The 12,837-nt window shown below is 51.0% G+C and overlaps 1 protein-coding gene across 2 annotated transcripts in view; it reads left to right on the forward strand.

The window, feature by feature from the left end:
• The window catches only part of DNAH9 (dynein axonemal heavy chain 9), a 126,122-nt gene that overhangs the window by 36,672 nt on the left and 76,613 nt on the right, over positions 1-12,837 (forward strand). For both annotated transcript variants that reach the window (XM_063409389.1, XM_063409390.1), the window contains exons 17-19: positions 2,622-2,882; positions 5,213-5,638; positions 9,271-9,390. In XM_063409389.1, coding sequence (XP_063265459.1) covers positions 2,622-2,882; positions 5,213-5,638; positions 9,271-9,390 — 807 coding nt within the window. The remainder of the gene's footprint in view (positions 1-2,621; positions 2,883-5,212; positions 5,639-9,270; positions 9,391-12,837) is intronic.

Raw genomic sequence — 12,837 nt, forward strand, 5'->3', positions numbered from 1 at the left:
TCCCTGCGGACGGCGGCATCCTCAGCACTCAGGGAAGCTGAAGCCTCCTTCCTATTAGAAGATAATGGATTAGGAAGATGTGTGGGATGAGTCATTTGTTTTTCAGAGTGCTGTGTGCCACCGAGGGGTCAGCGCCCATTGCTGAGTAATTGTGAGCATGGCTGTGGTTAATATTGCATCACTGGATTCCAGAGTCGAGCCTGGCTGGCGCTATCAATTAATCGCTGACCTTTTGATGTATTTTGTGTTCTTGAAACAAGGCAGGGACAATCAGATAAAATGAGTCTTCTGGGAGCCTGCCCTCCAGGTTTTCTTCTCTTTAATAATTTTTCTCATGCTGTTCTGGTGGAAGGCAAGGGCTTCTCCCTTCCTTTCCCTGATGAAGTCACAGCACATTACCCTTGAATTTCTCATTTGCTCTGCTCTTTCCCTTTCCACCCCACATTACTAATTGCTTATCAGATTGTTCTGCACTCAGGAAGCTGCTCACAGGTTTCTCATAGAATCACAGAATTCTTTGGGTTGGAAGGGATCTTAAAGATCATCCTGTTCCACCCCCTGCCATGGCAGGGACACCTCCCAACATTCCAGGCTGCTCCAAGCCCCAGTGTCCAGCCTGGCCTTGGGCACTGCCAGGGATCCAGGGGCAGCCACAGCTGCTCTGGGCACCCTGTGCCAGGGCCTGCCCACCCTCCCAGGGAAGGATTTCTTCCTGATAGTCAACCTAACCCTGCCCTCCTTCAGTTTGAAGTCATTCCCCTTTGTCCTGTCACTGCAGGCCCTTGCAAACAGTCCTTCTCCAGCATTCTTGCTTTTTTAAATTCCTGACAAAACCATTTCCCCTTCCATTTCTGTGTGCTTGGCAGGGCATTGTCTGTTCCCCGGGGCTGAGCTTACACCTGCTCTTTGTGCTGCTGTTGAGTGCCTGTGGATTTTAATCCCCTGCTTGTTTTGTCCTGGCGTGTAAAGCCCTGGAGCTTTGTGTGTGTATCCAGCACACAAAGGCTGATTTCTGGGCAGAAGGTCACAGCCGTATCAGCCATCAGCCACTTCAATTTCCTGCAGCCCCCAGAGAGTTGGGGCTGAACAAGGAGGTGCTGCTGGGTTTGTCACACGCAGGGATTATGTGCTCGTGTGAGCCTGGATTTACAGCCGTGCCTTTGTGCTGGTGAGAGCAGTCCCTCAGAGCCAGCAGCAGGGGATGGTAATGGATGGAGGGCGTGTGGAGAGCCCTGAAAAACTGCTCTCCACGTGAGGCCCATGCCAAATGTCAACAGCTTCAGTTTATGGATTGTAAATTGTCCTCTCCCTTCTGGTATCAAAATGGGTATTGCTAAAACCAGTGTCTGCCTTCCCTTCCTGTGAGTATCTTTGTGTGGGTAAAGATATACCCCAGGAGCTCTAAGTGAACCTTTATGAGCCTGAGGTGAGGCATTGAAAACCTCCATGGCATACCCAGAGTCTGGGTAAATTCACTGAAATGGGGATTGTAGCAGGAGGCTTTCTGCCTGCAAGTGAGAGCCTGTGTGAGCTCATCTGATGTCACATTTAAAGCCCCTTGACCCTCGGAGCTCTGCCAAGGGCTGGACCTGTCAGCAGATCCCAGCTGCAATCTTTCTGTGGGGGAAAAATGGTGTTAGGAAGAAGTTCTTCCCTGGCAGGGTGGGCAGGCCCTGACACAAATGCCCAGAGCAGCTGTGGCTGCCCCTGGATCCCTGGCAGTGCCCAAGGCCGGGCTGGACAGGGCTTGGAGCAGCCTGGGACAGTGGAAGGTGTCCCTGCCATGGCAGAGGGAGTGGATGATCTTTAAGGTCTCTTCCAACCCAAACCATTCCATGTTTCTGTGATTCCTGCAGGACTGATGGTCTCAGAGCAGGTGCTGGAGGGTGAGCAGGAGCTCAGGGAGGTCCTGGGGCACAGGTCCTCCTCCAAACCACCGTGTGCCTGGGTTTGCTGCTGGACAGGCTGAGGAGATGAAGTGTGGCTGAGCTGTAGCCTTGTCACACCCACGAGCAAAGGGAGCAGCAGGCTCTTGCCAACAGCTGGAAACGTTCCCCTCGCTGCCAGTGATGCCTGGAGAGGCTGCCTGGGACAGAGGCTGGACAGAGATAAAGGAATAAAGTAGGTGTTAATTAAAAAGCCTTCAAAGGGTACACCTTGGGCAGTACAAGAGCCTGGCCTTGGCTCCACCCAAGATGGACAACAGGTCAGGAGTTTTCACACTTTTATAAGTTTTGGTCCACTTCCATATTGGGGTTAATTGTCCAGTTGCCCTTCAGGTGATGCAGTCCCACCCTCCCAGTTTGCTCTCCTCAATTTGCTGCTGTTTGCATTTGCACTTTCTGGGCCTGAAGCTGCAGCGGGGTCCTTGGTTCTGGGGCTGGAAAAGGATTGTTTTGTCTGACTGAGCTGTCAGGAGAACTTGCTAACACTTAACAGGAAGTTCAGAGTTACATACGAATGCAGAATCTGGAAAATATGAAAGCTGAAACGGAAGGCATCACCAGGGCTCTGCTGAGAGCCAGGCCCTCCCTGCCCTGGGGTCCCCTGGGGTGTGAGCCTGTGCTGGGGACTGGGGAGCAGGCAGGGCAGTGCAGCCCCCACACACCTCTGCCCTGCAGGTGGATGAGCTGAAGGCCAAGCTGGCAGCCCAAGAGGTGGAGCTGAAGCAGAAGAACGAGGATGCTGACAAGCTGATCCAGGTGGTGGGAGTGGAGACGGAGAAGGTGAGCAGGAAGAAGGCGGTGGCTGACGAGGAGGAGAGGAAGGTGGCCCTCATCACCCAGGAGGTTGAGCAGAAGCAGAAGGACTGTGAGGAGGACCTGGCCAAGGCTGAGCCTGCCCTGGCAGCTGCCCAGGCTGCTCTCAACACCCTCAACAAGGTAGGGTGAGGATTCCCAGTGTTTTTCCTCTGCCCCCGGGGAGAGGGGCTGTGTCATCTGATGGCCCAAGTTCTGGGCATTGTATTCTCCATCTTCCTCCCTGCTCGTGCTTAAGTGCTTAAAAAGAGACTGCCACTGCAGATGGCACTGAGTGCCATGGTTTAGTTGACAAGGTGGTGTTTGGTCACAGATTGGATGTGATGATCTCAAAGGTCTTTTCCAGCTGGGTTAGTTCTGTGATTCTGGGGTTCCTGGTGGAACTTGGAGCATCCACAAGGCTGCATCATGTTCCCCTTCTCTCACTACCATTCCAAGGAGAGGAGCAGGCAAAGCTGGTCCAAAGGAAGATGCCACTGGGAAAACGTGTTCAGGAGATAAACATTGCTCTGATTGCAAGAGATTGGTTTTGGGAGGACATTTTGTGCCTTGGAAGGTTTGTCCTTCTAGGGTGCTCCAGGGGTTTCCGTTCGATGTGGCCCTCAGTGCTTGGTTTAGTTGATGATGAGGTGTTGGGTCACAGGTTGGACTCGATGATCTCAAAGGTCTTTTCCTGCCTGGTTCATTGTGTGGTCCTGTGGTGTGCCTGAGAGATGGACCTGCAGTTTGTTTTGGTCTGCAGTTCATGCAGTGTCCTGGGGCAGCAGCCTCGCACTGCACACAGCTGGAAAACCCCAACCACAGCAGGGCCTCAAAGCATGGCTCAATCCTAGCCCTGCTGGGGGACAGGAAAGCACCTTGGAGCCATCCAGAATGGGGATTCTGTTGGATTAGCTTTTGGGGAGGAGGTGGCTTTGCTGCAGGCACCTGTGCTCTGGATTTCCTTTGTGGGAGGGAGAGGACTGTGCAAAAAGAAAATGTTTGTCTCTCCATTAGTTCCAGGTTTGTGCTGGAGCTGTAGAATCTCTCATTAGGCAAAGATGGGGGAAATGCTGAGATTTTCTCCAGGGAACTGTAAAGCAGCAGTAGCAGAGCAGTGGAAGCTGAGGTCTCCTTTACCTGCTGACTGGAGATGTATCAGAGAGCCCGACCTGCTCGCTGACATGAATAATCAACAATGTTTATGTGTGTTTGCACAGTTTCTACCCAATTATCTCAGCCATCTTCCTTGGGCTGCAGGGTTATATGCAACACTAACAAGGAACACAGTGAGAAAAGCTGTTGAGTAGAATTCAATAATAAATCCATATAGTCAGTGAGGATGTGGATACCTGGACTTTCCTGTGATGGTGTCACATGCCAGTGCAAAAGCAGAGCAGCCATGGCCACTGGGACATGCCCAGGCTGTTTCCTCCTCATTGGGTGCACTTTGAACCCACCTTGATTTCTCTGTTTGTGCAGGGAGGATTACTCTCCTGATGCTTTAAATAAAACCTCCTAGTGCTCTCAGCTCTCAGGAGAGCTGGCCCTGCTCAGCCTTGCCAGGGTTAATTCTCTCTGTGGTCCTGACAGTTTAAATTTTCCTTTTCCCTTTTTTTTTTTTTTCTCGTGTGAGCCAAGAAATGGCCGTGGGCTGGCTCAGCCTGGCTTTGGCTGTGTAAGTGGGACCTGCTGCAGCCCCTCTGTCCCCTGCTGTACTACCTTTTGCAGGAGCTGGTGGCAGTGAGAGTGACTGAAACAAACTGAGAGGCTATTTAAAGTGTTTTGGAGAGATAAGTCTATACATATATGAGATAATTACATATATGTGGATGACAATTAAGGTAATTGTTATATGGCCAATGATGAATGGCATGTGGGTTGTGACAGACCCAGTGCAGTGCACCTGCAAAATAAAAATCTGCAAAGCCAGGTGTGATAGTGAGTTTGAGAACTTGGGAAATCAGGTTAGAGATAAAAATGCCCTTTTGGCTCCTGCAGTGCAGTTTGGCTGCTTGCCCTGTGAGGATGCCTGGGCTTTCTCAGCAGCTGCATTCCCTGAACCCTGAGGGCTGCAGGATGTGGGAACCACAGGATGGCTTTGGCATTGGCATCTCAGCTTGGGTAGGAGGGAGCATGAAGGGAAGCTTTGAAGGTTGTCTGAGGGCCTGAGTGTTATTTCTGTATGTTTCCTTCTCATTTATCCCACTCTTCTGAGAGGGTATAAAAGCTCCTCCTCCCCCAGGAGCCTGGGGAGGAGCAGTGTGCTGTGCTGGTCGCAGGTGGGATGCCAGGAGCAGGGAGTGGAGCAGGTGTGCTGCAAACAGCAGAGCAGCGATCTGAGGGCAGCACTGCTGGGGCTGAGAGGAGCCCAATTTATCAGATTGATAGCCTGGGAGCCTGACTCTATTAGTGGCAGAGTGAAAAGAAAGCCCATTCATTTTTATCTAACAAGCTTGTTTTCCCCTTTTCAGACCAATCTGACGGAGCTGAGGTCCTTTGGGTCACCTCCTGCTGCTGTCAGCAACGTCACCGCGGCCGTGATGGTGCTGATGGCCCCGGGAGGGAAGATCCCCAAGGACAGGAGCTGGAAAGCAGCCAAAGTGGCCATGGCAAGGGTAGACGGCTTCCTGGACTCCTTGATCAAGTTCAACAAGGAGAACATCCATGAGAACTGCCTCAAAGCCCTCCAGCCCTATTTGCAAGACCCTAAGTTCAACCCCGAGTTCGTGGCCACCAAGTCCTCGGCGGCGGCCGGGCTGTGCTCGTGGGTGCTGAACATTGCGCGCTTCCACCGCGTCTTCTGCGAGGTGCAGCCCAAGAGGCAGGCTCTGGACAGGGCCAACGCTGAGCTGGCAGCAGCCCAGGACAAGCTGGCCACTGTCAAGGCCAAAATCGCCGTGAGTGCCCTTGGGAGAACCCATCCTGCTTGTCCCTGCCTGGGGGGAGCCCTCTCCTTTGGGCAGAGCTGCTGCTCAGTTCTTGTGCTCCGAAGGTTTGGGGGCTGTAGGGTTTCCTCTCCCTCCTGATGCTCTGACAGCTCTGAAATCCAGCCCTGGGCTGGGCTGAGCCCCCAGCATGAGCAGCAGGGAGGAGAGGGGGGGATTCTGCCCCTCTGCCCCTGTGCTCAGGTGAGAGCCCACCTGCAGAGCTGCCCCAGCCCCGGGGCCAGCACAGGCAGGACCTAGAGCTGCTGTAGAGAGCCCAGAGGAGGCCATGGAGATGCTCCAAGGGCTGGAGCCCCTCTGGAGCCAGGCTGGGAGAGCTGGGGGTGCTCACCTGGAGAAGAGAAGGCTCCAGGGAGAGCTCAGAGCCCCTTCCAGGGCCTAAAGGGGCTCCAGGAGAGTTGGAGAGGGACTGGGAGCAAGGGAGGGAGGGACAGGACACAGAGAATGGCTTCAAAGGGAAAGAGATGAAATTTAGGTTAGTCAAAGGGAAGGAATTATTCTCTGTAAGAGCGGGGAGGGGCTGGGATGGATTCCCAGAGCAGCTGTGGCTGCCCCTGGATCCCTGGCAGTGCCCAAGGCCAGGTTGGACAGGGCTTGGAGCAGCCTGGGACAGTGGAAGGTGTCCCTGTCATGGCAGGGGTTGGGATGGGATGGTCTTTAAAATCCCTTCCAACCCAAACCATTCTGTGATTCTGTGACAGAATATTACTGCTTTCTAAATGCCCTCTGTTCTTCTCCAGCCTTGCTTGCACCCAAAGAGGAAGGCTAAATATGAATCCTTGTTATTCCCACCTACTTTGGGAATATCCTTGTTATTCCCACCTAATTTTTTGAGTGTAATTTACCTCTTTTCCCGGGTCCTCAGAAAACTCATTGTCTCAAACCAGTGTGTTCCCAGTGTGCTGCACAGGGCAGGGGATGGGAACTGGAGGCTGATTCAGTGCTGGGAGCACAGAGCTGGGCTGGCTGCACACTCAGTCCCTGCTCTTGCAGGATGACAACTGCTCTTGCAGGAGCCTCATTTGTCACGGCACAGCTCCCTGGCAGCACATCTTGGATGTTATTTGGGTTTTTGCTACTTAAAAAAAAATTTTAAAATCCCTGAATAGAAGAAATTACAGCATGATTAAAAGTGCATTTCCACAGAGTGTAGAGTGAGGCCTTTATCATTTTCCTTCAGAAAATTATCTCTATGTAAAAACACATCCTGCTTTATCCTGCTTTTCTCCCTGCTCCCTCCCAGCACGATGCCTGCTAAGAACAGGGTGTGGGGAGCAGCTGCTCCAGAACCTGCCTGGTTTTAGGGTGTTCTGAGGTCTCTCTTTGGGAGTGGGATCCCCTCCATGACTGGACTGGGCAGGGTTCCAGTGAGTGAGGGCCCCCTGCTCCCCTTACCCCTTCCACCAGCACCACACCCTGTTAGAAAACACATCACTCTTTTGATGTTTTGAAGGGTTTATCATTCTTAATATGCTTACTACACTTTTTAACTAAAAATACAAGAAAACTGCGCTGAACTCTCCGGTCACCCCTTCCTGCTGCAGATGAAAGGAGGCACCTGAAGCAGAGATGGATTTAAAGGGCTTTGGTGTCTAATTCTCCTACCTCAGATGTACCATACAGTGCTGGGGAACTTTTTCATCCCTTTATGCTGCTCTTTTCCAAAGCTTTTTATGCCTGGGCTCTTTTTTTTTTTTTTTTTTTTTTTTTTCCAAAGGAGTGGGATTTTGTTAAAGAAAATTGCAGTCTTTGGGGAGATTACTGGCACTCCTCTGTCATGCTCTTACAAAACTGCCTGGTTTAGGGGCCTTCTCCTCTCTGCCGATGGAGAGTGATGCAGGGTAGCGTGGGATGGATGTGAAGGTATATCCTTACTTATCTGGGATATCTTGGAGAGCTTCACTGCTCTGTGCTGATTCATACCTGCTCACAGCTGGGCCCCAAGCTGTCTCATACTCATTTTTATTAATAAATGAGAAAATTCCCATTGTTCAAAAGGTTAAGGACTTTCTGTCTTCTTTGCCTGCCTGGGAATTGTGTGCTCAGCACCTGGGGCTGGTGGAGGTAGGAGTGAGAGGTGTGTCCACAGCTGCACACAGCTGTATTTGTGTGCCCCTGGTGGGGTCTTGCAGGCCTGCTCTGTCCTGCAGACCAGATATATGCATATATTCTATAGAAACTCAATTATCAGATCATGCTTTTATAGTGGGATATGATATATATGAGCCTTTGTAGGGTGATAGATCCACAGGCACACAGGGACAGAATCTTTTTGTCTTATTGTTCCAAGGCAGGTCAAGGAGAGACTGCATTGTGTGATGCCAGCATCCAGGAGAGCTGCAGAGATCTCTCATATAATCCTTTTTCATTTTTGGGGTTGTTTCTAGTGCGTAGCTCAGTGTTAAAGTGATTTACAAGCAGTTTAGCCTTAAGCAGTCTGCATTGGGTGCAGATAAAATCAATTATTACTTCTCTTATCAGAAGTGAAATGCTCCAAGTGCTTGTGGGCGCTGTTGGTTTGGTTTAGATCCGAGTGTGAACAGCTCTGTCCAAGCAAAGGGCTCTCTAGCTTTTTTCTGCAGGTGCTTTGGCCTCTTCCTGCCCCTCCCAGCCCTATGACCTGCAGGGGACATGGCCTCACCTCCCTGGGGGCTCCTGGGCAGCTCTCAGAGCAGAACCATTCAATTCCCTTGTTAGATTCCTTGCTGGAAACAGTGTGAGGGCGTGGTTTGGAGATGGTTCAGGCAGAGCTCCAGGAGCCCCTTGGGGATTTGAGCATGACTTGGGGAATCAGCAGAGCCTCAAGGACTGGTAGGAGACAAAGGGCTGTAGCATCAGGAAATACCAGATTTGGGTTCCTCAGCTGCCTGCTTGTTGCTCAGCCATAGCACTCAGTCATCAGGGCTCAGCCAGAAGCCCCAAGTAAATTAATGTTCTGTGTCCTTTGCCTCTGCCTGTGCTGAGGGTGTGAGTTCCAAGCAATGGCACAGCCTAACCCGCTCTGTGCTGGCTCCTGGTGCCAGCCCTGGGTGTCTGAACTGGGCTGGAGCTTGGCCAGCTCCGGACAAGGGTTTGCCTCAGGATCACAGGATCCCAGACTGGTGTGGGCTGGAAGGAATCACAAAGCCCACCCAGTGCCACCCTTGCCATGGCAGGGACACCTCCCACTGTCCCAGGCTGCTTCAAGCCCCAATGTCCAACCTGGACTTGGACACTTCCAGGGATCCAGGGGCAGCCACAGCTGCTCTGGGCACCCTGTGCCAGGGACTCCTGACCCTCCCAGCCAGGAATTCCTTCCCAATATCCCATCCATTCCTACCCTCTGTGTCCTGTCCCTCCATCCCTCGTCCCAAGTCCCTCTCCAGCTCTCCTGGACACCTTCAGGCCCTGGAAGGGGCTCTGAGCTCTCCCTGAAGCCTTCTCTTCTCCAGGTTGGACACTTCCAGCTCTCTCAGTCTCCAGAACAGAGGGGTCCAGCCCTTGGAGTTTCTTCATGGCCTTTTGGAGTCCTCCAACAGCTCCACATCCTTCCTGAGCTGTTAAGCACGTGCTGTTCCTGACTTCCTCCTGTTTTTCACCCTCAGTGCCTCAACGAGAACCTGGGCAAGCTCACGGCCAGGTTTGAGAAGGCCACGTCAGACAAAATCAAGTGTCAGCAGGAAGCAGAAGCCACAGCCTGCACCATCACCCTCGCCAACCGCCTGGTGAGTGCCAGCAAGGACAGCTCTGGTGGCACCAGAGGGAGGGACCGGGGCTGGGCTGGGCCCTGTGCACACAGCACCTTCCGTCTGTCTTGGTTTGGAAAGAGGGGTGTCTGCTAAGGAGGGCAGGAGCCTCCCTTGAAATGGAATATATAACCTCCCTCCCTCAAATTATAATTTTGAAATTAAGGGGCCCTCTGGCAAAGATAAGGGAATAGGAATAACAGTTCTTTACTAGGGAAATTAAACTAAAAATGCAGTAGTACAAAAAAAACCCAAAAAACCCCACTTACAGAGTCAGAATACAACCTGACACCCTGTTGGTCAGGCTGTTGGGAGCAGTCCAATCAAGTCCTCCTGGTGTGACAAATATGATTCTGTTGGAGCAGAAATGATCCTGTAGAAGGATTCAGAGGTGATGAGATGGACCCAGCCTTCATCTGGGAATGCAGTGCACACAGGCTGTGCTGTGTTCTGATTCTCAGGTTTTATCCAGGTGGGAATGCTGGGCTCCTCCCCTGGGTGGAGCATCTCCCATGGATGATGGAATTGTATCAGCCCTGCAGTGAGCCTGGATGGCCCATGGACAGCAGATATCCCCTGGAGAGAGGATGGGTCCTGGAAGGGATAAAGAACACAGGCCCCAGCTGGTTTTAACTTTTGGTTACATCCACATTGCAACCCATGACACCACCCTCTTGTGTTTTTGGATAAGTTTCCTGCACTGCAGCAGATTTCAGCAGTGAAAATGCTTTTGCAGTGGTTGTTTCCATGCATTAGGGCAGCTCTGCTGGTTAAAGTGCCTGTCTCTGCTGCCATCACAACTCTGACCTCTTTCTTGGGGCTTAAATGTGTGAGCAGGTGCTGATGGGCCAAAACGATGTGGGTCAAAAATGGTATCATAAAAACAAAGGTGTGAATTGCCTGTAGCTTTTCAGGTTCTGAAATGACAAGGATTAGACTGAAAAGCTTTCTAAAAGCCTCACTCTCCTCCACATTAGAATACAAAGGTATTTAGAGAGGGGCTTACAAGGAACTGGAGAGAGATTTTGCATCGGAATCTGTTGTGACAGCACAAAGGAGAGTGGGTTCAGACTGAAAGAGGGGAAATTCAGTTTAGATATAAAGAAGAAATCGTTCCCTGTGAGATGGGCAGGCCCTGGCACAGGGTGCCCAGAGCAGCTGTGGCTGCCCCTGGATCCCTGGCAGTGCCCAAGGCCAGGTTGGACAGGGCTTGGAGCAGCCTGGGACAGTGGGAGGTGTCCCTGACCATGGCTGGGGTGGCACTGGATGGGATTTGAGGTCCCTTCCACCCCATGCATCCCATGGTTCTGTGATTCTAAGTCTCCACATCCCAGGCCATGCTGGTTACATCTCTTCCCCACCCCATGACATGGGAACAGCTCTCAGTCTCAACAATTCTGTGACTTTATACTGTCAGGAATTCATCATTTCTGCAGTGTAGGCAAGGAGCATCCCAAGTTCCTGCTGTGCCCTGCATGCCATCTCCTGTGTCATCCTGGCTTTGATCTAGGAATAGCACCTGACAGCCCCCTCTGATTTGCAGCTCATTTGACATTCAAGGTGTGTCCCTGGTGTGGCTGTGGGTAAAAATGAGTTCTCAGACTTTGAAACAAACTCGTCTGAGGTTGTATAAAGAATGCAACTGAGCATGGAGAGCGATGCTTTGGATTGACAAATGAACCTGGGGGAGTGAGGCAATCCTGGCTCTCACAGTGCCAGACTGGCATCTCATGAACTTCAGGTGGCCTCAGGAAGATGCTCCAGGACCCAAGGGACAGGGTCTGTGCACCAGGAAGGGAGGCTGGCTGATGAATGGTGTTTGTGAGGGGGTGTGTGCTAATGCAGAGGAGGAAATTTAGTGATGACAAATGCTAAATAACGTGTGCAGGGAAAACAAACTGTAATCATGCAGTTACATGGATAGGGTCTAATTGCACTATTATCACTCACAGAAGAGCTCTTGGAGTTGTTGCAGAGAGTTCTCAGGAACAGCAGCATGGCACTTGACAGGAGGGAGTAAAGACAAATTGAATATTACTAATTGGTAGAAAAAATCTCAGGAAACAGAAGTTCAGCGTCATTGTATTGGGTCTGTCAGTGCCCACATCCCACATGTGGTCACTCTGTCTAAGCAGGCTGTGGGCAGCCTGGAAAAGCTACAACAAAGTATGTAACCACTTCCATATGAGAAAAAGGGAATGGATTAGGGCTCTTCTTTTTGGAAAAGGTGTAGAGGGGATGGCTGTGACAGAAGCCTCAAAAATCATGACTGATGTGCAGAAGGTGTTTGAGGAATGGTTGTTCACTCTCTGTCATTATCAAAGAGCCAAGGGTAATCCAAGGAGGAGCTTTTAATTTGCCTCTTGCTAAATAAAAAGAATTCCAATGACTTCTACAATCTGAGGTGGGAGACACCTGGGATGTCTTGAATGTATTAAAAGTGGCAGTAGTGTATGATCCAAGCAAGGAGAAGAAAAGACCTCCAGGACCTAAAGAGACAAAAAATAACCTGAAAAAATTAATTAGGAGTATGGAAGCACCTCCGAGTACCAGAAAAATCAGATCAATAAAGACTTCTTGGTCTTAGTGGGGCTGTGGGATTAATAGGGGAGTTGACCTCAAGGAGACTGGAGGGAAGACCTATGGATGCTTTATCTATAAAAACTACAAAGGAAAGATGGAAGAACTGGACTCTGCCCTGTAACTGGACTTGAGATGAAGAGAAATTTATGTATAGTCCTTAAAAGAGACCAATAACCTAAAAGCAGTGCTCTGCTTCTTTTTCAAGAAGTGGGCTAAGATGAGATATGTGGGCTGAGACCAGGGCCTGTCCAGCTCCAGCTGGACTCCAGCAAATGTCCAGAAGAGAAGGAGCAGGGGAGGTATAGCCTGTGCTGCCTGATCCTTGATGATTTCCAGCCTTCATTCCAGTGCAAGGAGTATGACTTTCCATGAAAAGAAAAAATTCCAAGACTGAGAACATCAAACTGGGAATTCCCCCACACAAAGAGGCAGTGTTGCTGTAGATGAGATAACTGCAGGGTCTAGACATGGGAACCACAGGACTGGGATGAAGCTCAGTGATGCAAGATGCAGACCTGTTCCTATGGGTTGAGAACAGATTGTTCACCTCTAAACCAGGAGCCCAATGCAGCAGCCAGTGAGGCTAGGATGTGCTGGGTCAGGCTTTGCCCTACACATTGTGCAGCCCTAGGAAAGGCAGCTGTGGTCCTAATCCTATCATGAGAATCTTTCTAGCAATGCTAAAGGGACATCAGCACAGTCTGAGGCCAGCAGAAGGCACTGGGGAACCTCTGCAGCTCTGTGAGGAGGGTGGTGGCTCAGCTGGGGTAGACTGAGGGACAGCTCTGAGGTCAGGTGGAGCAAAGAAAATCTGAGTCTTCTCTTTCTGCTCCTGGCAGGGGT

This window comes from Prinia subflava, chromosome 12 (assembly GCF_021018805.1).
Source record: "Prinia subflava isolate CZ2003 ecotype Zambia chromosome 12, Cam_Psub_1.2, whole genome shotgun sequence".
NCBI lineage: Eukaryota > Metazoa > Chordata > Aves > Passeriformes > Cisticolidae > Prinia > Prinia subflava.